The sequence below is a fragment of the Pongo abelii genome, chromosome 10, assembly GCF_028885655.2.
Source record: "Pongo abelii isolate AG06213 chromosome 10, NHGRI_mPonAbe1-v2.0_pri, whole genome shotgun sequence".
NCBI classification, from domain to species: domain Eukaryota; kingdom Metazoa; phylum Chordata; class Mammalia; order Primates; family Hominidae; genus Pongo; species Pongo abelii.
In genome coordinates, this window is record NC_071995.2 from 5,599,887 (window position 1) to 5,623,792 (window position 23,906).

The window sequence follows — 23,906 nt, forward strand, 5'->3', positions numbered from 1 at the left end:
AGCCGAGTGGGGATGGTACAGATGCAGAGGGAGGCCAGGCCAGGGGTGGGCACCCCATGAAAGCTGGGCACTGGGGAAGGCTCGGCGGCAGGACCCACAGCCGGTTTGGAGTGGCACTGCTCCTGCTGGAACAACAGGGATTGTGTACTCAAAGGGCCTAGCTAGATATTCAGCAAAGCAGTGTAACCTCTGTTGTTTTAGTGAACTTAGTGAATTGATAATCCTGTTGTCAGTTACCTGACACACTCAGTATAGTCTCTGATCTCTTTCCCTAGTTTAACTGTCCTGTTTTTGTTTATTTTTAGTTTAGAGATCAGGTCTTGCTACACTGCCCAGGCTGGAGTACATGGCAATTCACAGGTGTGGCCATTGTGTTTTACAGCCTTGAACTCCTGGGCTCAAGTGATCCCCCACCCTAGCCTCCCATGTAGCTGTATTTGGCTTATTTTAATAGCAACTTCAAAATTTATTATAATAGCAACTTCAAATCTCTTTTGAAAGTGGGTAATCTATAAAAAACCAGTATCTTCTGTTCTTAAAAATCTCTTTAACAACAAGATATGCTTTTATCTGATCCTTTGCTTTCAGAACCACATCCCAGCCCCTTCATATCCCACTAAAAAGGGGCAGAGAAATGCCTACGTAATATCTATCCAAATATAAATTCTTATTCGAGTTGGTGCTTTTTAAGGTGCATCTGATTCTTCACTTCCACCTTTACTAGGAATGGATTTGACACTGCAGACCCTCACTGATCAGTGGAAGACACTTGTAGGGATGTCAAGACACTCTTCCTCACTCACCAAGTCTCTCTCTACAGGTGCTTGGGCATTTTCCGACTAAGTGATCCTGGAATATAACTGCACCTGTGTGGCATCTGATATTATGGGTTAGATGTGTGCCCCTTCCAAATCTCATGTTGAAATGTGACCTCCAATGCTGGAGGTGGGGCCAGGTGGGAGGTGTTTGGATTACGGCGGCAGATCCCTCATGAATGGCTTGGTGCCATCCTCACAATAATGAGTGAGTTCTTGCTCTGACTTTACACAAGACCTGGTTGTTTAAAAGAGTGTGGCACATCCTCCCTCTCTCTCTCTCGCACTCTCCCTTGCCATGTGATACCTACTCCTCCTTCACCTTCCTCCACGATTGGAAGCTTCCTGAGGACCTCACCCAAAGCAGATGCCGGCACCACACTTCCTGTACAGCTTGCAGAACCATGAGCCAAAATTCACCTCTTTTCTCTATAAATTACTCAGTCTCGGGTATTTCTTTATAGCAATGCAAAAGCAGACTAACATAGCATCTCTAACAAGTGGTGTGTCTAGAGTCACCCTCTTGGTTTCTAGATGTGCCGTGAAGCTCTAGAGAGATCACCCAAAAATCAGTTGAAAAGCCAATTTTCTTCTGAGGGATTTCAGTCTTGATGATGAAGCATTTCAATACAGAAGTTACCCTCTCCCACAATAAACTCTCTTTTCTTTGGTCGATATTTATAAGGAGCCACTTAAGGAAACCACAAAAACCATGAAAAATTAGTTTAAATTAATGTATTTTCTGAAAATCATGGTCTAGTGACTGAAATTTATACTTAAGCACCACTCGATATGTTTTTAATGAAGTCAGTGCAATGTTTTTAAGAAACCACTACATATTTATTCGACGTCAAAGCAGGACATTTGTTTTAAAAGCCAAGGCATGTTAACAGAAGTTGGGGGGAAAAGACAATAATTATTTAGTGAATCCTGGACAGTGGCATTGCGTTTGAGGTCTTCCTCAATAGTTGACTCATCTGGAAACCCAGTCCTGAAACAGAGTTTAGCAAACATAGTGATGGCAAGAATACTAACCAGGCAGTGTCGTGTCCTCAGCAGAGATGGTTCCCGCACACAAATATTCCACTTCCTGGCACATACGCCCACCTCTTGGTCTGGCGTCACCTGGACTTTAAGTTCATCATTGGCTACAGTAGTCTCTATCAACGGATCTTATATTAGACATAAACTTATTTTGGTCATTGATGATAATGTTTGTCTTCTTCTATTTGCATGTGTTCATTACAGTACCTCCCTGATATTGATCTAGCGCTCTATGGCTTACCAAAGACAACCGTGAGAAGGAGGCAGGGAAAGGATTTCCATCCTCCAGATGGGGAAAGCAGCTCAGAGAAGTTATGGTATTTACCTCAATGGAGAGCAGGGACTAGGACCCAAGTCTGGCTCTGAAACAGAGAGCATTTTCCACTAGAGTAGGCTTCTTCATCACCATATGAAAACCTATTGCCACACTTTACCCAAACAGGGACAGCTTTAGAAATATGCCTTTCCCTTTTCTCCAGTGAGGGTCAGGAGCAGACTCTGGGCTGCGGCAGGATGCAGTTTGACTTCTGGCTCTGGTGTTCACTGGTTTTGGGTGCTTGAGCAAAGGCAGCGTTTCTCTGAGCCTCCATTTCCCCTCTCCTCCCACCCCATACACCATCTCTGCCCAGTCAGATGAGAGACTCTAGGTTCAGTGAGGGCTGACATTTACATAAATGTGGGATAATACATCACTCAGAGTGGAGACAGAGTGGGATCTTTTGTAGCTTAAGATGGGCAATTTCTTAGATTCATCTTGGTTTGGAGAGCTTCTTGCTGGGAAGGAACTAGACTGATTCTCCTGGACGCTGTGAGATACCCTATTCCTAATCCAAAATCAGTCTTTATCAGAGTGGATCCACCACAGAGGGGATGTCTCCACATGGAAGAGGAGTTTAGGCTAGTGAACTTGGCCTAATACAAAGAGCTGGGAGTTCCTGGGGAAGAGCTGAATTTGGCATGGTATGTGGTGAGGCCAAGACCCTCCAGGATCTCGTCTTTGTGGCACAATAGGGACAACCTTGGAGCCCAAGTGTGGCTCATGACTTCATTGTGATTAGAAATCTATTCATCAAGATGGGACCCAATTAAACTAAAAAGCTTCTGCACAGCCAAAGAAATAATCAGCAGAGTAAACAGACTACCCACAAAGTGGGAGATAATATTCACAATCTATGCATCTGACAAAAGACGAATATCCAGAATCTACAAGGACTCAAACAAAGCAGCAAGAAAAAAATAATAATCCCATCAAAAAGTGGGCAAAGTACATGAACAGACAATTCTCAAAGATATACAAATGGCAACAAACATATGAAAAAAATGTTCAACATCATTAATTACCAGAAAAATACAAATTAAAACCACAATAAGATACCACCTTACTCCTGCAAGAATGGCCATAATTGAAAAATCAAAAAATAATAGATGTTGGCATGGATGTGGTAGAAAGGGAATGCTTTTACACCGCTGGTGGGAATGTAAACTAGTACAACCACTATGGAAAATAGTATGAAGATTCCTTAAAGAACTAAAAGTAGATCTAACATGTGATCCAGCAATCCCACTTCTGGGTATCTACACAGAGGAAAGAAGTCATTATATGAAAAAGACACTTGTACATGCATGTTTACAGCACAATTCACAATTGCAAAAATATGGAACCAGCCTAAATGCCATCAACTAACAAGTGGAAAAAGAAAATGTGGTATATATACACCATGGAATACTACTCAGCCATTAAAAGGAATGAAATAATGGCATTCATAGCAACTTGGATGGAATTGGAGATCATTATTCTAAGTGAAGTAACTCAGGAATGGAAAACCAAACATTGTGTGTTCTCACTCTTAAGTAGGAGCTAAGCTATGAGCACGTAAAGGCATCGGAATGATACGATGGACTTTGGGGACTCAGGGGGAAGGGTGGCAGGGTAAGTGATGAACGACTACACACTGGGTGCAGTGTACACTGCTTGGGTGACAGGTGCACCAGAATCTCAGAAATCACCACTAAAGAACTTATCCATGTAACCAAAAAAAAAGAAAAAAAAAAAAAGAAAGGAAGAAAGAAAAGAAACCTGTTCATCAAGAGCAGCAATGTGGAGAGGGCAAGTGTCTCCACATGTGCCACATGGAGCATTTGCCAAAGAGGACTGAAGACTCTTCTGGTATTTCTTTAGGGGAGTGTCTGAAAACCTCCTCTGAATGAAGTATGCCCTGGGGAATTTGGATGAATCTAGGGCAGGAGACCTCAAGAGGGAAATGTGCATGACCTCTTGACCTAGCTTTGTGAAAAACCATGTGGGCTTGCATGTGATTAATGGGGAAAAGAGGGACTTTAATCCAAGTTGGTGGTATGGATCATACTAGGTAAGTGTAAAATGAGCAATACAAACTGTTCACAGGAGCTGGCGAAGGCTGAACGTGGAGATGAGTGGGGAGTTCTCAGCACAGAAAGTGGTTCCTAGTAGGTGGCATGGTGGTGGTATTAATATTATTACACCCTGTCCACTGGCATTTCTCCTTAGGCCTCCGGCAGAGAACACGGGGGGACACGTGCAGTCCAAGGTGGGCAGTATCATATTCATAAGCCCGGGCTGGAGTCTAAACCCCAGAGTGGAAGTCCTTGTAGCTGTGTGACTTGGGTTAAGTTGCTTAACCCCTCCAGGCTTCAGTTCAGTGACTATTAAAACAGAGTTAATGATGATGGGTAAATTTACAGTGAAGCTAGTATAGTTTTGACTTCAAGGCACCTTTCAAGGGTGCCCAGTACTCTAAGGATATATGGATAGTGGAGGGGAAACAACTTTCTTAGAGCTTATATAGGGAAAAAAAAAAAAAACAACTTGATAGACATTTTCCCAAATTTGACAGTAAGATTCACATGAAATTACCAATAATCAGGTGTGGAACCGAAAGAAAATTTTCTAAGTTGGTATTTTCTATCAGAAATACAAAGCAAATGTTGATCAAACTTGCTGGAAGAAAGACTGAATTATCTTTTCTTCTCCTGATTGAAAATATTGTTATGAAAAAGCAATCAAAGAGCATGCAGCCAAAGATGTGGAGGGGAAAGCATTGAAATATTATAAACATATGTGTCAGTTCATAAAAAGTGAAGTTATTTGTGTTTTCTGATGACATGTGTGATATTAGCCTGAAATTTCTATTTTGTTGTGATTTCCATTTTCATGCTAAATAAATACTCACAATTGCATCTAATTCTATTCTATAATCGTGGGTGCTTTTTTAAAAGAGTCTCTAAAATTATAGGATCTTCCATCCCCACAAAACCAGGATCTGCCTGAGTTAATGATACTACCTGCTTTTGACATAATGTACATGGAAAAGTGCTGTACCTCTGCTGTCCACATACGTGGAGAAGAACTTTACAGGGGTATCTGGAAGGAGATCAGGGACACTGAGAAGACAGATAAAATCAAGGAAGGAAAAAAGAATCAAAAGAGACAAGTGGATCTAGAAAAGCCTGGAGTTGGCAAATGAGAAAGCCAAGTCTGAAGGTGACAGGACAGGGAACAAGAAGAGTTTCCCAGAGAAGTAGAAATGAGGCCCATCGAAAAGGGATAGGGAGGCCTATGTTAGGGCCTCATCTGTTTCTCAACTAGCAGCCTCACCCAGACCAAGCAAATGTGGTTCTTGATAGAAGCTGACACATACTCTGAAGAATTTGATGCAGGCCAACCAGAGTCCATCATGCTGAGAGAAAACTAGGAGCAGGTTATGATGTGGGATCCATGTCAAAAGAATGCCTCTTTCCTTTAGGGTCTGTGGCTTCATTCCCCTAATTAGAGAGGACATCCTGGCTTGGAAGCCTCAGTCCTCCACTCCTCTCTCTGTTAGGACAACAGGAAGTGAGAGAAAGGAGGGGCAATAAAACAGGAAGGTTCCTGAACTCATGTGCAGAGCTGTCTTTTTGAATTCCCATCTGGCTTTTGCCTTGTACTTCCTTTCTGGAGATAAAGCTGTACAAGCCTTGGGAAGGTCGAAGAGTTAAGTGGGTTCCACCGGGTCAGGATGCAATTTCTGAGAATGACTTCCAGCCTGGTTCAGAAGGGATCTGTCCCTGGGAACACTACCATTTGCTGCTGTGGAGGAGAACAGGAAAGAAGAGGATGGGGGCAGGAGGCTCACCAGATGTGCAAATAGGGCTGCCTTCTTTTTATTATGATGAGGATTACTATAGCTTCTGGGGAACAGCAGGTGCTGTTTGGTTCCATGGATGATTTTTAGGTGTGATTTCTGAAGTTTTGGTGCACCAGTCACCTGGGCAGTACACACTGCACCCAATGAGTAGTCTTTTAACTCTCCCTCACCCTTTCCACCAAGTCCCTAGAGTTCATTATCTCATTCTTACGCCTTTGCATCCTCATAGCTTAGCTCCCGTTTATAAGTGAGAACATACGATGTTTGGTTTTCCATTCCTGAGTTACTTTACTTAGAATCATGGTCTCCAACTCCATCCAGGTTGCTGCAAATGCCATTATTTCATTCCTTTTTATGGCTGAGTAGTATTCCATAGTACAAATTTACCACATTTTCTTTATCCACTTGTTGGTTGATGGGCATTTGGGTTCCAGATTTCTCCAATTGCGAATTGTGCTGCTATAAACATGTGTGTACAAGTGTCTTTTTAATATAATGACTTCTTTACCTCTGGGTCGGTACCCAGTAGTGGGATTACTGGATTGAATGGTAGATATTTTAGTTCTTTTTATTTAAGGCGGAGTCCTGCTCTGTCGCCCAGGCTGGAGAGCAATGGCACGATCTCAGCTCACTGCAACTCCCACCTCCTGGGCTCAAGCTATTCTCCTGCCTCAGCCTCCCAAGTAGATGGGATTACAGGCGTGGTGGCGCCCAGCTAATTTTTTCTTTCTTTTTTTTTTTTTTTTTTTTTGAGACGGAGTCTCACTCTGTCGCCCAGGCTGGAGTGCAGTGGCGTGATCTCAGTTCACTGCAAGCTCCGTCTCCTGGGTTCACACCATTCTCCCACCTCAGCCTCCCTAGTAGCTGGGACTACAGGAGCCCGCCACCAAGCCCGGCTAATTTTGTTTTTGTATTTTTAGTAGAGACGGTGTTTCACCGTGTTAGCCAGGATGGTCTCCATCTCCTGACCTGGTGATCAACCCACGTCGGCCTCCCAAAGTGCTGGGATTACAGGTGTGAGCCACCACGGCCAGCCTACTTTTAGCTCTTTAAGGAATCCCTGTAACTGTTTTCCACAGTGGTTGTACTAGTTTACATTTCCACCAGCAGTGTAAAAGTATTCCCTTTTCACCACATCCACGGCAACATCTATTATTAATTTTTTAATTGTGGCTGCCTTCAGAGGAAACGTCGGCTGTGCTTTCCAGCTGAGCCGGAAGTGGCGGGTTCTGCTCTCTGGCGCCCTCTGCTGTAGCAGAGCGGATCAGATACTGCCATAGGCAGGGCAAGGCTGAAAATCACGGTCAATGATTACCCCCACTTACTTGGATTGGGATATCTGAGACACAAATGCCCAGGGCCTGAGTTGCAGAAGACGATGGCAGTGTGGAAGGTAAGACTGAGTCATCGACAGTGATCCACACTCTTCACTTCGGCCATACTGTAGAGAACCTGTTGGATTGTACTTGACAGAACAGGAATGAATGTTAGAGCTTATCCAGCCCAGCCTCCTGATTCGCTAGCCAAGGAATGTGTGTTGGAAAATAGACACTGTAGGTAAAGGTAAAGGCATCATCGGCAAAGGAAGTGCAGGTGAGTAGGGCTATGGTGGCTAGCCCTACTCTCTTCCAGAGAAACCGTGAGAGTTTCATATGAGCAAGAGCTCAGATGCTGCTTGTAAAAAACATAGTGGGGAGAATAGATTGATTCAGGGGAAGGGGACAGAGAAAAGAGTAACGTTGGGAGGAGTGTGCTTCTGAAGTATAGGGGAATGGGACAAGGACATCACATGTTGAGAAAGAAGATGGTGGGCTGAAGATTAAAAACTGGAGAACCAAGCTAAAACTGGAGTGTTTTCCCAAAGCAACCAAAACAGTCAGAATAGATATGCTGAGATCCGTTCCTGTACTGGAAGAATACTTTTCAGAGATGAAAAGTAAGTAACTGTGCAGACCAAATATGATCATTACATTTTAGGCACATTAAATAAAAGAAACTCACATGGAGACACATCCCAGTGAAATTTTTGAGTTACAAGAATAAATTTCAAAACCCTGCTAGCACCAAAGCAGTAGGGGAAAAAGGCTTACAAAGGCATATCAATCAGGCTTCTTCCAGAGGCTATTCCTCTGAAACCCTAGAAGAGTGTGGATTAATCGCCATAGCCACAATGTTTTGAAAGGAAGGATGGTGACCTGAGAATGGTAAATCCAGCCAAGTCATTGTTCCAACATAAAAGCAATTTCAGAGATGTATATGCTCAGAGAATATACCACCCAAATACCCCGTGTCTTAGGTCAGTTTCTCTGGAAAGCAGAGTCTAAGACCTGCAGACCTTGCATGCTAGAGATTCCTGGAGCATCTGCTTAGTGAGGGAAGCAGAATTAGGCAGAGGGAGAAGTTGAACTGCAATATGTTGCAACAGAGGCCTCAGCCAATCCCACAGAAAGCTCTGGAGCTGGAGTAGCATTTAGAGTTAGAATCAAGGCAAGGTGGGCCTTACACCCCTGCAGTGATGAGTCACTAGATGTGGGCTGCCCCAGAGTGGGACAGTGACAATGGCCCGGGCAGTTCCCTTACACTTGAGGCAATTCCAGAGTGACTCACCCGTGACCATCACCAGCTGGGGAATGAGCACCTAAGTCCTGAAGGACTTTGGTGGTATCTTTAACACCACCTTGTTAATTTTTTTTCAACCTGAAGGTGTACTCAGGTGAACTAAGGGATGGATATGACAATATAAAAAGACCAAAGAGTTTTCCGAATTCATTTTTAACCACAAACCCTGCATGGCTATATATTTCAAATCAGCTATGGGGCAAAGATTCGTCCCTTGGTTTCCCATCTCATTCTTTTCTTTGCTCCAGGAAATGCTTTCCACAGCCTGCTGGAATTGTTGTAGGAAAAAACGGGTTCTTGTCACATGCCCGGGATAATTTAGGCACATGGACACATTGTAGGGTGAGTAGGGCAGGGTTTATTGCGTGAAAAGGAAAGAATCTCTCAGCAAAGTGAGAGGAGTTCCTGTTAACAGACCCCCATCTCACAGACTGAATCCCAGGTCACCACCCAGGAACTGGAGAGGCTAGGCTCCTCCCCTCTGCAAACTGCTCAAACTTCCCAAGTCTCCACCCACTCCTCCCAGTGCAGGCTGGTGGAAGATTCTCCAGTGACTGTCCGCCTTATCTTCCTCCTGCATCTATCAGAATGTCCTATTACAATTTATGACCACTCAGAAGAGCAACTGGCACATTCCCTTTCTATTTTTCTTAACAATGACTAAACTACTTGCAAGGTTAGAATATTGTGCTGGGAGGATTAGCAAAACAAAAGACTGCCATTTCTCTTACTGAAAAGCAAAATTAGGCCATTGTATTGAGCAGAGATATAGTGGTAATTTTCTGCATCTTTAAAAGCTTTCTTGAGGATAGAATAATTCCATCATCACAAGTGGGATATAGTAGACCCTTTGGATCTGGAAGGGCTGTGAAGGAAAGCACGTGAAGGAAAGTCTCATCTCTTACTTTATACTATTCTTTTTCACAAAGAGCACATAAAGAAAATACCCTTAAGATTATTTATTTGAATCAACCATCAAGTTGATTTCATTTATTTTTGTTTTTCATAAGAAAAGAATGACAAAACCACTCAGTCATAGACAACCCTTCATAATAACGTCTACCTGGGGCTGGCAGACGTCTCTCTGTTAACTAAGTCTAGAAGTCAGTGTGTGTGGAGTGATTGCAATTGTACATGAAAATAAGTGAATGGAAAAAAAGACTGATTGCAAATTAGTTCTTGGAGGTAAAAATTCAGGTAATTTAGACTTTTTAATTGACATTTTATTTCTTGCATTTTCTAAGTCTTCTTCAATGAGCATGGATCCCTTTTATAATTAAACAAAATAAATGCTGTTACAAATCAATGAATGTTATTGTACATATACCATAGGAACACAATTAAACTGAATTATTAACTACTATTATTTCTAGAAAGGAGGAATTGGATAATGAGCAATTTCTTTTTCTTTCTTCAGTGTTTCAGATTTTTGCTCACAATTTTTTTTTTTTTTTTTTGCATGTCACAATGGAATAAAAATTTTTCATTATTTCCTTAAAGAGCTCAGGGAAGGAGTCTTTATTGTTTGCTTTATTTTTAAATTAAACATGCACCTACCATGTCTTCACCCAGGTTAGCAAGCCCGTTGGAAAGTTCTGTTTACTTAGCCTAAACACCTACCACTGCTGGGTAGCAAGCACATCTGGTGGTCTGGCTAGTAACATGAGTGCTACTGAGACTTTGGGCCTGGGGATGGGGGCAAATTATAAAATTCCTATATTCCTTCTAGTGGAAGAGGGGAAGAAAGTTGAATCCCTCTGGAGCATAAATCTGTCTATGGTCTGATATAGTGAAGTACACATTTGGTCTTCATCCTTGTTTCTTGACATATAATTCCTAAAATCAGTGGAATCCCAAAGTGAAACGTCATTTCGTATGCTAATGAGTTGATGGCTGGCCGACCCTGGGTAGCTTCAGGATGGGGCTGGTCACCAGAAAGACTGAGGCAGCATTAGAGGGTTGAGACTTTCAGCCCCACCCCCAACATCTGGAGAGGGGAGAGGGGCTGTAGGTTAAGTTGTTCAAGGATGGCCAATGATTTAACCAATCCTGCCTACTGACGAAGCTTCCATAAAAACCAAAAATGACTGGGTTCCAGAGCTGCCAGACAGCTGAACACCTGGAGGTTCCTGGAGGTGGCAGCCAGAGAGCTCGTACCCTCACTCCCAACACCCTTACCTTGCTCTTCTTTTTCCTTTTGCACAGCAGCGATCACCTTCTGACCCACTGTGTATTAATAGTTTGCTCTCACTGTTGCTCTGCCTTTCTGACCCACATACAGAGCATAAGCTCCTGAGGGCAGGAATCTGTGTTTTGTTGGGTGATATATCCAAAGAGCCTCACAGAGGCTGACACATAGTAGCAGCTCAGTGCACACTTTTTTTTTTTTTTTTTTTTTTTTTGAGACAGAGTCTCGCTCTGTCCCCCAGGCTGGAATGCAGTGGCGCGATCTCGGCTCACTGCAAGCTCCACCTCCTGGGTTCACGCCATTCTCCTGCCTCAGCCTCCCCAGTAGCTGGGACTACAGGCACCCGACACCACGCCCGGCTAATTTTTTGTATTATTAGTAGAGACGGGGTTTCACCATGTTAGCCAGGACAGTCTTGATCTCTTGACCTCGTGATCCACCTGCCTCAGCCTCCTAAAGTGCTGGGATTACAGGCATGAGCCACCGCACCCAGCCTCAGTACACACTTTTGAATGAATCTATGTTTATTGGAATAAAAGGACTGATGAGACACATGTAGTGAAAAAAGATGAGAAGACAGCACATATAGCATGAAAGGAAAATAAAAACTCAGGACCCCAAAGCAATCTGCCAAAAGGAAAAAATGAAGCTGAAAGCTGAGTCATGCAAGAAACTGCCTTTCCTTTTGCTCCTAAGCAGAGAGCGGCACAGAAAAGGCTAGATAGCTCCACAGGAAGCTACTCTATGTTCACCTTATCTTATGTAAAATGCCGATTTACTGAGCTCCAGAAAAACACACAATCGGCTGTTCTCCTACCGGCTCCTTTTCTCTTGTAACGTGTGGATTCAGTAATGAGATCACACCCTCCCTCTTACGCACCCCCAGCCCACTTTTTCCCTTTAAATAATTGAAGCCCTCAACATCATCTTCAGAAAAAGGCACAGACCACACAGACTTTCTGTGATTCCATGTTCTTTCCTTCTGGGGATGTCCTTCACCTTGGCAAAATAAACTTCCAAATTGATTGAGACTTGTCTCAGATACTTTTCTGCTTTAAAATAGCATAGCTGTGGTTAAAAGAAATTAGATGTGTCTGAGGGGGGATGAGAGTCTCCAAGACACAGCAAGTGCCAATGCCGATTATAGATTTGGGGATTGTGGGTGATTTTATTTGCTTCATTGTTTGTTGGACTATCTGAACATTTCTTGGTAGGCAAGCTTAACCTTTATGATGATACAAAAATGTTTCTTTTAATTTAAAAAAGAGGAAGAAAAACAAGTGGGTCCTGAACCAGCCATGAGCAGCCAGTGGGCCTGGAGATAGCACGGTTGGAGCCAAGTGGGTGTCTTGGCGGTGGAGGCAGCCCTCGACCCTGACCATGGACAGTCACTGCTTCCTACAAATGTCAACGCCACCCACACTGGCAGTCATCCCTGGGGACTGCTTCCTTTGATAGGCCTGGAATCTCCGTGTCATCAGTGGTCCTTGCAATAACATCTTCCTCCCACTGGTCACCGCACTCTCCCCAAATCAGGTAAAGCCTATTGTCAAATGATGCAATGTTCCACACTGCTGTAGTTTGAACCTCAGCTCAAGTGGTAAGTTTGCATATTAAGATGTGAGAGGCCGGATACGGTGGCTCACACCTGTAATCCCAGCACTTTGGGAGGCCAAGGCGGTCACATCACCTGAGGTCAGGTGTTCGAGACCAGCCTGACCAACATGGAGAAACCCCATCTCTACTAAAAATACAAAATTAACCAGGCATGGTGGCGCATGCCTGTAATCCCAGCTACTCAGGAGGCTGAGGCAGGAGAGTCGCTTGAACCTGGGAGGCGGAGGTTGCGGTGAGCCAAGATTGCACCGTTGTGCTCCAGCCTGGGCAAGAAGAGTGAAACTCCGTCTTAAAAAAAAAAATTAAGGAAATTAAAACTGGTTGTAAGATTTCCTGTACAGGAGTGGCCTGGTACACGTTAGCCTATTGCTCTCACTAAGAGCTGTATCTAAGTCTTATTAGCCCCACAAAAGAAGAAGCCACTTTCCTGAGCAAAGGTTGGCAGTCAGTGCAATTCTGCATGTTCCTAGGAGGAAACCAGAAAAGTGGTGGGCAGTACTGGTGACCAGCCAGCACCTACAGGCCCGCACATTGCCAGGTGTGCTCAAACAGCAGAACCATAGCTCTCATTTTTCCTCTGGAGTACCTTCCCCCCTGCAGCTTCCACTCAGGCATTCAGCTGGACTCTAGTCAGGCTGACCTGCAAGGAACTAGGATGAAGCGATTGTGCAACAGATTTCTGGGCAGCAGGTGGGCCTGAGGTGTATGAACGGCAATGATGAGTGATGTTTGGCCCGTGCTTCCAACTTTACATCACAATCTCAGCATGGCGCTCTGGGAAGCTGCTACCAATTGATTATGTTAGTATTGCAAGATGTAACCTCTTCGCCATCGGGGTTTGTCATTAATTTGTATCTAGAATGGTAAACCCCTTACCTCCTATGCCTTCACACTTCCTGTCTACTTGTCTTACCTACTATTTCTCCATAGCACTTATTACTATCCAAAACACTGTACATTTAGCTTATCGTCTGTCTTTCCCCAGGATGTAAGCTTCATGAGGCAGGGATTTTGTCTCCTTTATCTTCTGCTCTATCTCCAGTCTGAGAACAATGCCTGGCACATAGTAGAAGCTCAATAAATATCCAAAGGAAAGGAAGGGAGGGAGGGAGGGAGGAAGGAAGGAAGGGAGGAAGGAAGGAAAGGGAGAGAGAGACAAGGCACCAAAAGACAACAGATGCATCTTTATAAAGAATGTGTCCATTTATTTTATTATTTTAAATCTGAACTTTCATAAAATGATGGTTATCTGCATTTAGCTCCAAACGTTTTTGTGACGTGAAGTGGAGACAAGCCCAGGTTTGGTCCTTTGCACCTTACTATCAGGTCCAGCAGCTGCACCATTCAGCCCTGTAACTTAATTTGCATCTGCTGAGACTGTGGCAGCTCCACTGCAAGTGACTCAGTTTTCTTGTAGTGATAGTAGGTAGGGGATGCTGTGCTCCTGACTGCATTTCTCTTACAGCTGGCCAAAGTCAGAAATGATGGTGAAGTGCAAGAGGGTGCCCCAGGGCACATGGGAATGCTCGCGGTGCCTGAGAACTCTGGGGTGGAGAGACCCCAGTGGGGTTCCAATCCCTCAAAAGGATGCAGCTTAAAAGGGGACCTAAAAGAAACTTAAGCTTGAAGTTTCTGAGATGTAGCATCATTTCTCTTCCTTCCTACACTCATTCTCTCAGGCTTTCTTTTTACACACTACTCCCTCTTCAAGACCGCATCAAGCCAGGCCCCTGCAGACAGACAGCACACCATGTGGGTGTAGGAACATGCTTACGTGCATGTGCGTTGTCTCTGCTGCCATGCCCTCCTCGGCTGCAGGCTGAACTGCTCACACGTTGGTGTGCTGAGAGGCTGACGACATCATGCTGCCTGGCTGGCTTTGGCCTGAAGGTGCTGAGCTGGCTGCCCGGCTCCTGCTTCGATCCCTACCTCCTGGGCTCCTCAGGGCCGGCTCATCCATCAGCTTGAGCTTCTCGTGCTCCTCTTTCAGGAAGAAGTCCACTAATAAGCTCTTCTCTTTCTTGATCTGGTCGCTGATGTCCGTGGGGATATCTGGAATCATCCAGTCCACAAGGATGCTCAAAAACATCACGAGGTTCTGCAAAAAGCCAAGGAGAGAGGGGCTGAGTTGGAGAGGCCTGGCCTGGGGAGGTGGTGGCCCTGGAGCAGAATGCCTCCGTGTCAATCCTGGCTTTGCAACTTACCAGCCCAGTGATCACAACCAGTGAGCCTAACTCTACCTCGGTGTCCTCACCCATAAAATGGAGCGGAAACACTGCCTACCCTGGAGTGGTTGGTTGTCAGGATGAAATGGGTTAATACATGTGGAGCACCTGTGGCAGTGCCTGGCACAGAGCAGGACTCCGTCAGCAGTAGCTACTGTTTCTTCCCTTCCCCAGGACTTGTGCCCCTACACCATCGTCAGAGTGTTCCCATGTGTCCAGTTCTTGCTTCTTGGCCTCTAAGCCTCCAGGCCCTCCCTGGAGGAGTTCTTGCTTCTTGGCCTCTAAGCCTCCAGGCCCATTTTCCATTAGAAAATGGAAAGTGGCTTTCTAGCAAGTGGCCACAAAGCCCAGTGGCTTCTCCTGGGCTGTCACTGTGCCACTTGCTCCTGTCCTCCCTCCATCTGGCTCTCTCTATCCTCTACACTAGAGATGGACTTGAGGTTTTTGCATTGACTTCGGGCCTTCGCTGACCCCACCCACTGCTGACATTCACCTTATACCACTCTCAGTCACTGCAGCCACTTCGGCTAACCCTGCCTGTCTGGGAACCCCTGTGTCCAGCTTGCCTCGATTGGGTCTAGGCTTTGACGCACACTTGCAGTGGTCTTCCTTCTGGCTGCTAAGCCACATCCCTTTGCTGGTGCACACAGTAGGCTAGGACTACCTTTTCCCCGGAGCACTTACTGTCTCAGTGAATGAATACAGGACAACAATGCCTGGCATGGCTCAATGAATGCATCTGATTCCCATCCATTTTCCCAAGCCACGCTTCACCCAGCTTTACCCAACACACTCCTCCCATTGTGCTACTCTTCTCTGGCGGCCAGTTGCACGCTTACATGCCTTTTCCCCTCTGAGACTGGGACTGAGCCCTTGAACCCTACATGTTCCTAGGGGTTCAGGGGAAGTCGCTGGGGACCAACTGCTGCTTCCAGAGGCTCCTGGGCATTTTGGGTGCTTGCGAGCTGCTTCACCAAGTCACACATTCTTCCTCTGAATCCACTCCTTCCAGCGTGAATGAAATGTGACATGTGACATACGGGAAAGTGAGGAGGCTCCTGGGGGTGGGGCAGCAGGGGATGTCTGAGCGATCATTCAAACATATCGCCTCCATCTCTCCAGAGGAAGAATGGCTGTCTTCTTTAGGTGAAAGACTAGCCGATGGGCTTCTCCACTTTCTGGGCTGGGGTCTGGGGGCAGGATACTTTAGAGCCCCCCAGAGATCTGCCTTCAGGGAATACAAAAGCCTGAGGGAGCCAAAGAGAAAAGGATCTGGGCTCGTTCTCCAGCCCTGCTTGAAGACCGGGGGCACCCAGAGTGGGAATTGGGGGCCCTCAAGCTCAGAGAATCTCAGCGATGCAATTGGAGCTGTGGCTATTGTCCCAGATAGGAATCACTGGGCTCGAGTTTGCTATTCATTCAGGGATGGCTCGATGGCTCTGGGGGCCCTTCTCACCAGATGTCTTTGTGGCTAAAACAACACTAACAAAGGAGGGAGCCCAGAATGCAAGAAGAAAGGTTCCAAACCTGAGCTCTTTCATGGCTGCAGAGATGAGATGGGGCTGTTTGTCTGCCCCAGGCTGGGACTCTGGTTTCAATGGCGCTTTTCCTTTCTTTGCCTTAGGTTTAAGCAGGAATCTGTCTCTACCCTGCAACTTAGTCCACATCTGTCTTGTAACCTTACACTGTGTTTTATTCTGTCTGCAAAGTCCACCCGTTAAAGAAAGCCCTCTCAAGAGTCCTCCTGCTTCACCCAGGAAAGAAGCCCTCACTTCTGCCTGCCACACATGAAGCTTTCTTATGTCACAGAGTACCACGGGAACCTGGAGGTAGGTGCAAGCAATGAGTGCAGTGTCCTTACTCCTGCAGCCCAGATTCGAATGGGCTATTCCCTATCCCAGCAACTCACCTGGAAGATTATGACAAAAGCCAGACGGGCGGACAGAATAAACCAGTACTGTTTCGAAAACTCATAAGGGTTCGGGGCCCATGGCGGCTCTCGGTAATCCTTAAACCTGCCCAAAGAGAAATGTGGTGTTAAGATCGGGAGAGGATGGAGAACAGGGTGGTCATTCTCTGGGTGAAACCTCAAGGGCTGGCTGGAGCATCAGGCATGCATGCCCTTGGCGTTGACTTGGGAAATAGGGGGAAGTGGGGGGAATCTATGGCCTAACCAACAAATTTCCAAAAAGGACTAAAGTCCAAAAAAGCCAATGTCAGCCTAGAAATGTCCTAAAAAGATGTTTCTACTACCCTCTCCAATAGCTCCCAAAGCTTACTTTGGTGTCAGGCATCAACTCCCAAAGGAGCCCAGGGCGTCTGAGGGTAGTCCAGGCCAGTGGGTCCACCTGGGCCTTCCACTAGCCTGTGGTCTCTGTGTGAGTAGGGGAGACCCAGACACCCTGCATGGTGCTCTGCAGCCAGGGGGGTCGGGGAAGATGCAGACACCAGCAGGCAGTCTTGGGCTTCTTCTCCTTCCAGATGCTTCAGGACTATGGCCACTAGAGGGGCTGGCCTTCCTTCATGGCTGCCTTCTTGAACCAAAAAGAAGGCTGATCCAGACCAAGCTGGAGGCTGAGTGAATTCGGGATGGGAGGGTCATCAACCATCACAGTTGATCGGTATTCTATTTTGCTAATCATCTTCCTGATCTGTCCGCATGGTTTAAACTACAAAACGTTAATGCCTGACGTGAGCTCATGCCTCTTTCTCAGACCCATAGAGAAGCCTTGGGTTTTCCCTCACCCTTGCCTTTTCACCCCCATTCCAGAATGATTCATGTGAAAACTAGCTCATTTTCTCAGACTCTCATTTTTCTAAGCCTGGAAAAATGACAAGGGGCTGGTACCAGAACTATGACCCTTCCTGGAACAGTTTTCTCCATGGAATTCAACAAATCTTTGCTCGTCCTGAGCCAGAGAAAGAGGTGGGTGGCATCAGGCCACCAAGCAGTGATAGTGGCTGCCAAGGAAGGCAGGTAGGGACTCTGCCCTGGTCAATCCCTGAGCAAAGGGTTTTTCTGGAAGGTTTCACATTTCATCTTCATGACAACATCCTCAGGCAGGCATTGTTACCCCAGCATAACATAGGAGGAAACTGAGGTTTGGAGAAGTTGAAGTGTGTGGCCAGAGTCTCATGACCAGTAAAGGTGGAGTCAGGTAGGAATGCGAGTCTGGCTAAATCTGGGCTTTCTTCCCATTATCACAGGGCATCTTACCAACGGCTGCAGTTTAGGGGACATTCACAAGTAAGTGCTCTTTGGTCCCTTCTCCTGCCATAAATGAATTAGCTTCTCTAAAAGGCCCATGCAAAAGCCAGTTTGTTTTCCATTGTCCAAAGAGAGATGAGAGAAGAGAAGAGAAAAAGAGGAAAAGAGACGCACACACAAAGATAGAAAAGGGCGCAGTGATAGAGTCAGCAACAGAAAGACACAACTGAGAGGTGGACACTGGGGACTCAACTAGGGTTTGGCAGGAGGCCAGGAGCTACCCTCTCCCTGCCCGACTCCCTCTCTCCCAACAGCTGATCACAGCTGCCGCAAGCTTGGTTTGACATCCGGATGAAAAGCAAAGCTAACTGCAGCCCAGCAGAGCACCACGGGATTCATCATAACCATCCTCAGCTGAGGACAGAAACATGGCCAGCTTCAGATTATCCTTGCTGATGGGAGAGAGGGAGAGCGTGGCTAAATGAATAAGAACATCTTGGGGTGGGAAAAACCTCAACTCACCTATCCTCCTGTCGCCCCCAGACAGGACGCCATGGCAGCAGCAATTTATCTCACTCTTCTAGAGACTTCCAGAGGAGGGTGCCACACACACACACACACGCACATGTGTGCACACACGCACACTCCTTACCATGGGGAAATCCTTCTCCAGGTTCAGCCCAATCCCTACTGCTACAATGAAAGTCCATTTCTCTTGTTCTCTAGCTCCATCTCTGCAGGAACAGCTGCTCACTGACCTCAGTATGCGAGCCACTGCTCACCCCTCTTTTTTCCAGTCTGAAAAGAATCCATAAATAATCTAATTCTGGTTCCACCTCTGCTATTAACTCACCCCAGCTTTTGGAAATGTCACTTTGTCCTCCCTCAGTGTCTAAAACATGTTTTAAGTTTAACAAGCATATCCATCTAATTGAGGATCTGCAGAAAGATTAACACAGAGATCTGTTCAGAAAACTCTACTTGAAAATAGCTCGATGCAGATAGGCTAAGTGTGGTTCTGTTAGGAACTGATGGTAAGCCATGCCACAGAAAAGAACAGTGAGCAATTTAATATTCATCTGTTCACATTTCTTTCCAAAGCTAACTTTATAAAAACTATGGCCTACAGTGAGAAATACATTTTACATTCATGCACATACACAGACTGCAATAAAAATTACACAAAACATACTTTACTGTGTGCAATGCACTAGAATGCACTAGTATTTTCCTATTCTACTCTATCCGATCCTAACCCACCCTATGCTCTTTTTTTTTTTTTTTTGAGATGGAGTCTCGCTCTGTCGCCCAGGCTGGAGTGCAGGAGCATGATCTCGGCTCACTGCAACCTCCGCCTCCCAGGTTCACGCCATTCTCCTGCCTCGGCATCAGTCCCTCAGCTGGGACTACAGGTGCCCGCCACCACACCCGGCTAATTTTTTGTATTTTTAGTAGAGAGGTGGTTTCACTGTGTTAGCCAGGATGGTCTCAATCTCCTGACCTCCTGATCCACCCGTGCTGGCCAACCCACCCTATTCTTTAAAATGCCGATCATGACCCACTAAAGTGATTTCATAATTCACTAACGAACCATGACTCATAGTTTGAAAAACCTTGATTCTCCTAAGCCCCTACCATCAGGTAAATGACTTGTTGTTTACATTCCAATGTAAGTTCAGATTTCACAACTGTTTTTAAATTTTACCCTAAGAAGTCGGGCTTATCAAATGTTTCACTGAGTAACTTAGAAGACACTAATTAAACAAAGAGATAATTAGCTGTAAGAATAGAAGTGTTCATCAAAGAGAGTGGCTAATCAACCTAATTATTTCCACCACTGTGATGCTGAGTGTTTTGTTTCTAAACCCAGTGCTTAGCACTGGCAACAGTTTGTGCTTTGGAGGCAGCAGGTGAGGGGTTGAAAGCCCTGTCCAGCACTGTAGTTCTCTGTCCTCTTGCAAGTTACCTAACCTTCTGATGCCCAGCTTTCTCATCTATAAAATGGGCCTGAACTTTCCATCACAGAGTGGTTCTGAAGACGGAGGGGCAGCACCGAGTGCTCCGCACACTATCTGGCCCATCAGAGGAACCCAATAAATAGCAACTATTCTTTCTCTTTTCACTGGAGGTTACTTATGGAATACACCTTTTCTGTTAAAACAGGACAGAGCATGTAGACAGCGGCTTCCAGTTCCTCCTAGCTCTCCAGGAGGATTTTTGAACATGCAAGCACTAAATGCTGCAAGTTTTAGTGCAAATCAGGAGTCAGCCAAGGGCACAGCCGCACAGGGCTTCTCTCAGGACCTCTGTCCAGGTAAATAGCATGAAATGGGCACGTGCTGGCTGGTGGGGGGAGGCCGCCAGACAGCTCTACAACAGACCTGTTCCCATGGCTTGGGGAGCTCGGGTCTCCCAAAGTCCCACTGAGTTCCCCAGCACTGGGTGAGCCCCCACATCTGGTCAGCCTCCTGCAGCTGCCAGCCGTGGCCCCCAAAGAGGAGCAGAGTTTTATCCCCGGCATATTATTTTAGGGATGTTCCTGGATCTCACCCTCACCCCTCCAGTCCTCCTTCATTTTCCTTGATTTTCCTTGAGGCTTAACATAAATTTTGAGAGTTCCCCTGAGTTTTCTAATAAGGAGAGATTTCCAATAATGAGACAACTAGCCTGTCTAAAAAGCTAGTCTGCACCTGGAGTGGCTATGCCAGTTACTACCTGTAAGAGACCAAGGAAGTCATTCCACATTTCCAAACCTAGGTCCCTGATCTACAGAGTGGAACTCCCAAAATGTGTATCCCAGCGCTGAGCATAGAGGAGCTGTCTCAATCCCAGCCAGGAGTGAATAATAGATGTGTGTGCGTGTGTGTCTGCTTGTGTGTATACCTTGCATGTTAAAGGAAGACACTGTGAGAATTAAATAAGACGATCTATGTGAATATGATTTCCGGAGCTTTTGCAGAAAATGAACACAACAGTTTCTTCTGGGATAGAACAGCTGGGGTGGGGGCTGAGAAGTGACCTTTTTCTTCTTATATACGTACACAATATGTGTCTATGAAATTAATTACTTTTATAATTAAAAAGTTCAAAATGGTAAAAGATGAATGTAATTAATGGCAATACATAGTTGATTCAAGTAGATTTTTATATTAAGCTTTCCTGAGCAAAATTATAGTGTTAATTTGAAGAGACTCATATAATAAATGAAACTGATACAGAAATCAACATTATGTTTTAGCTTTAAAATTATGTTAATATTTTATCTAGATTGTTCTAACTTTGTGAAAAATCACATTGATTGAATTGAGTTTGTACACGACTTAAATAAGATTTCCATTAACTCAAAATATCTTTCATTATAAAACAAACCCATGAAACAATACCTTAAAAGTTCTACAAGTTAATACTAAGTTAATGCATAGAAAAATGCCTAGAAAACATTCACCCGTAAGTATCACCCTATTACTGTTGGAAGGATGCCTGGGGTTGGGCAGGGGTTAGGGTGGAGGCAAAACAGAGGTGGAGTGGTTACCTGTAATGTTTAGAATTTTTGTAGAACTAGATTAATAAATGACATGTCATTAAACCTGAAGTTTTAAAAAAAAAACGAAAAGAATCTTTGAAGATTTTTTATTCCAAAATCCCCATTTTTACAGATGAAAAAACTGAGGTACAGAGAGGAGAAAGACTCAGGGCTCAGATGTCCTCATCCTGTCCTCACTTGCAGGGTGACTAGTGACAGTGACATCTGCCACAATTCATCACAACACAAAATCACTGTGGGCAGGGACGGTGCTGAAGTCAACGATCAGTAACAGCTTTTTAATGAGCTTTTGTTATGTAATGAATCAGCTAGTAAATGCATGTCTCAACTCCAAATAGTGGCATGTAAGAAACATTTTAATAGCCCCAGTGGAAATTAATGTCATGTTAATGCTGAACACAACTACATACAATATTTTCGTACCATCTGAGCTACTTAAAACTGCCTTCTGGAATTGGCCCTTAACAAAGGAAAACAGTACAGGCAATTAGGAACTAATGAGTAGCATGTCAATCCAGTGGTTGATAAGAATCAGGAAAGGTGGCACCCAGAAAAGCTAACAGCCTCTGGCTTCGGTGGGAAGCAGATGGGAGGCAGCCATGGGTTGGAAGGGAGCACGCCTCTTCAAAGACTTTTCTCAGGATACGGGGTGTGCAAGCCCTTAGGACCTGCAGGAAAACCTGGCAGAAGCCATCCACAGAAGCTGCTGCTGGATGCTCAACAAGCACCTCCTAGCAGACCCGCTGGGTCAACAATGCCCAGGTAGGTTCTTCGAGCTCTGAGACAAGATATCTCTGCTCCCTTCCAGCTGAGCTGGGAAGTCAAGCCCACATCCGTCCTCCAGGACGTGGCAGCCCTTCGACCCTGTCAAATGCTGCTAATCATGCCTGCAGATTGATGTCACGGGACTGTTTACGGAGCAGCCCTGCCAGAGCAGTCAAATCACAGAGGCAAGCATCGCTCCAAAATGCTGGGAACGCATCTCAAACGGGCAGCTGGAGACTTGTCCTAACTTTTATTGCTATTTTTAAGATACCTCTATCCCTGGCGAGGCTGGGTTGGAGCCGGAGACCTCAGTTTTATTTGACCACATTTATCTCCAGAGGTCACTGAAAGCTAAGAATAAGAAGGGTCAACAAGTTCCCAACGCTATTTGCCAGAAAATCATGGCAAACCTCGTTTCCCACCACAGAAGCAGTTTTAACCAGCTCTAGGACTAGCTGAAGAGTTATCTCTGTTTCTCAAAATATTTCTCTATCATAGTCCCTTCTCCTCCTCCTCCCCTCTCTCTTTCTTCTCTCTCTCTCTCTCTTCCATGTACATATATATGTATACGGAATTATCTCAAGAATCTCAATTCCTGACTTAGAAAGACATCCATAGAGGTTATGCCTCTGCTTTCTAAATCTCCAGAGAATTGAGTGACCCAGACAAGTTCACACAGCAGGCAGTGGATAAGACTCACATGAGGCAGAGATTTCCATCAACAACCCTTATCAATCTAGGAAACGCAGCCCCCAGAGCACACCTATTTGACATATTATGTCTAGATCACATGCTGACCCTATTTTCTGAACATCTACCTACATTTCACAGTAGGGCATCTCTTTATGTTAAATGTAACCCTCGGTATAACCCAATAGTCTTCACACTGTAGGCAGAGACATAACACCAATAAAAAGCTTGATCTCATCACTGCCCTCTGAAACCCCTGCAGTGGTACCCTGTGGCCCTAAGAGAGCCTCCACGCACCTCAACAGGACCAGCGTCCTCTCCTTAATATGGAGTTTGTTTTTTCTTTCAGCCTCCTCTCTCATAGCTTACACCTCTCGCCTGAGCCTGTCTCCCTGGAATACAGTGTTCTCTCGGAACCTCCGTCACCACCTGACACACCCCTTGCTGCCCCATGGCCCACCACCCTCCCCACCCCACTTACCAGCCAGGCTGACGTGGCCACATGAGTGAGGAGTTTCAATGTGATCCTCTCCATGGCCATTCATGTACTGTTCATTCTTCAGGTTTCATCTCCCTTGAAACATCCCCTAAACACTTAAGTCTGGGTTAGGTGCAGGGCCTCCCTCCTCAGGGATCCCTTAGCTCTCTGCTGTTGCCCTATTGTCATCATTAAAGCTATATTTTAATTTTAATTCCTTGTTTACTTACTTGTCTGCTCCATCTAGAGTTCTTGAGGGAGGCACTATGTCTTGCTCCCTGTTATACAACCAATGCCAAGCCTTTAGTAGGGTCTCAAAAATATTTGCCTAATGAACCTGTAATCCTCACTGGTACTGAGAGAGAGGAAGGAAAAATGACGGATGCTTCAAAGTCACTTCAGCTTGAACTTGGGATGATTTATTTTCTGCAAATAAATTTTCTTGGAAGAAATATAGAATGAAAGTGCACTTTCTATGCATGTGCCCACTGATATTCTGCCACTCAGTGTCAGATTTTTTTCTAAAACGGGCCACAAACAAGCCATAATC

At 45.3% G+C, this 23,906-nt stretch overlaps 1 protein-coding gene across 2 annotated transcripts in view; it reads right to left on the minus strand.

The window, feature by feature from the left end:
* Positions 1 to 13,630: 13,630 nt before the first annotated feature.
* The window catches only part of ANO2 (anoctamin 2), a 388,517-nt gene continuing 378,241 nt past the window's right edge, over positions 13,631 to 23,906 (minus strand). Inside the window, exons 24-25 of one of the 2 annotated variants that reach the window (XM_054526733.2) lie at positions 16,581 to 16,686; positions 13,631 to 14,544 (exon numbers count right to left, since the gene is read on the minus strand). In XM_054526733.2, the coding sequence (XP_054382708.1) occupies positions 14,275 to 14,544; positions 16,581 to 16,686 (376 nt within the window). In that variant the 3' untranslated portion in view covers positions 13,631 to 14,274. Of the gene's footprint in view, positions 14,545 to 16,580; positions 16,687 to 23,906 lie in introns of those variants that run through there. The other variant, XM_054526736.2, reaches the window with a different exon arrangement.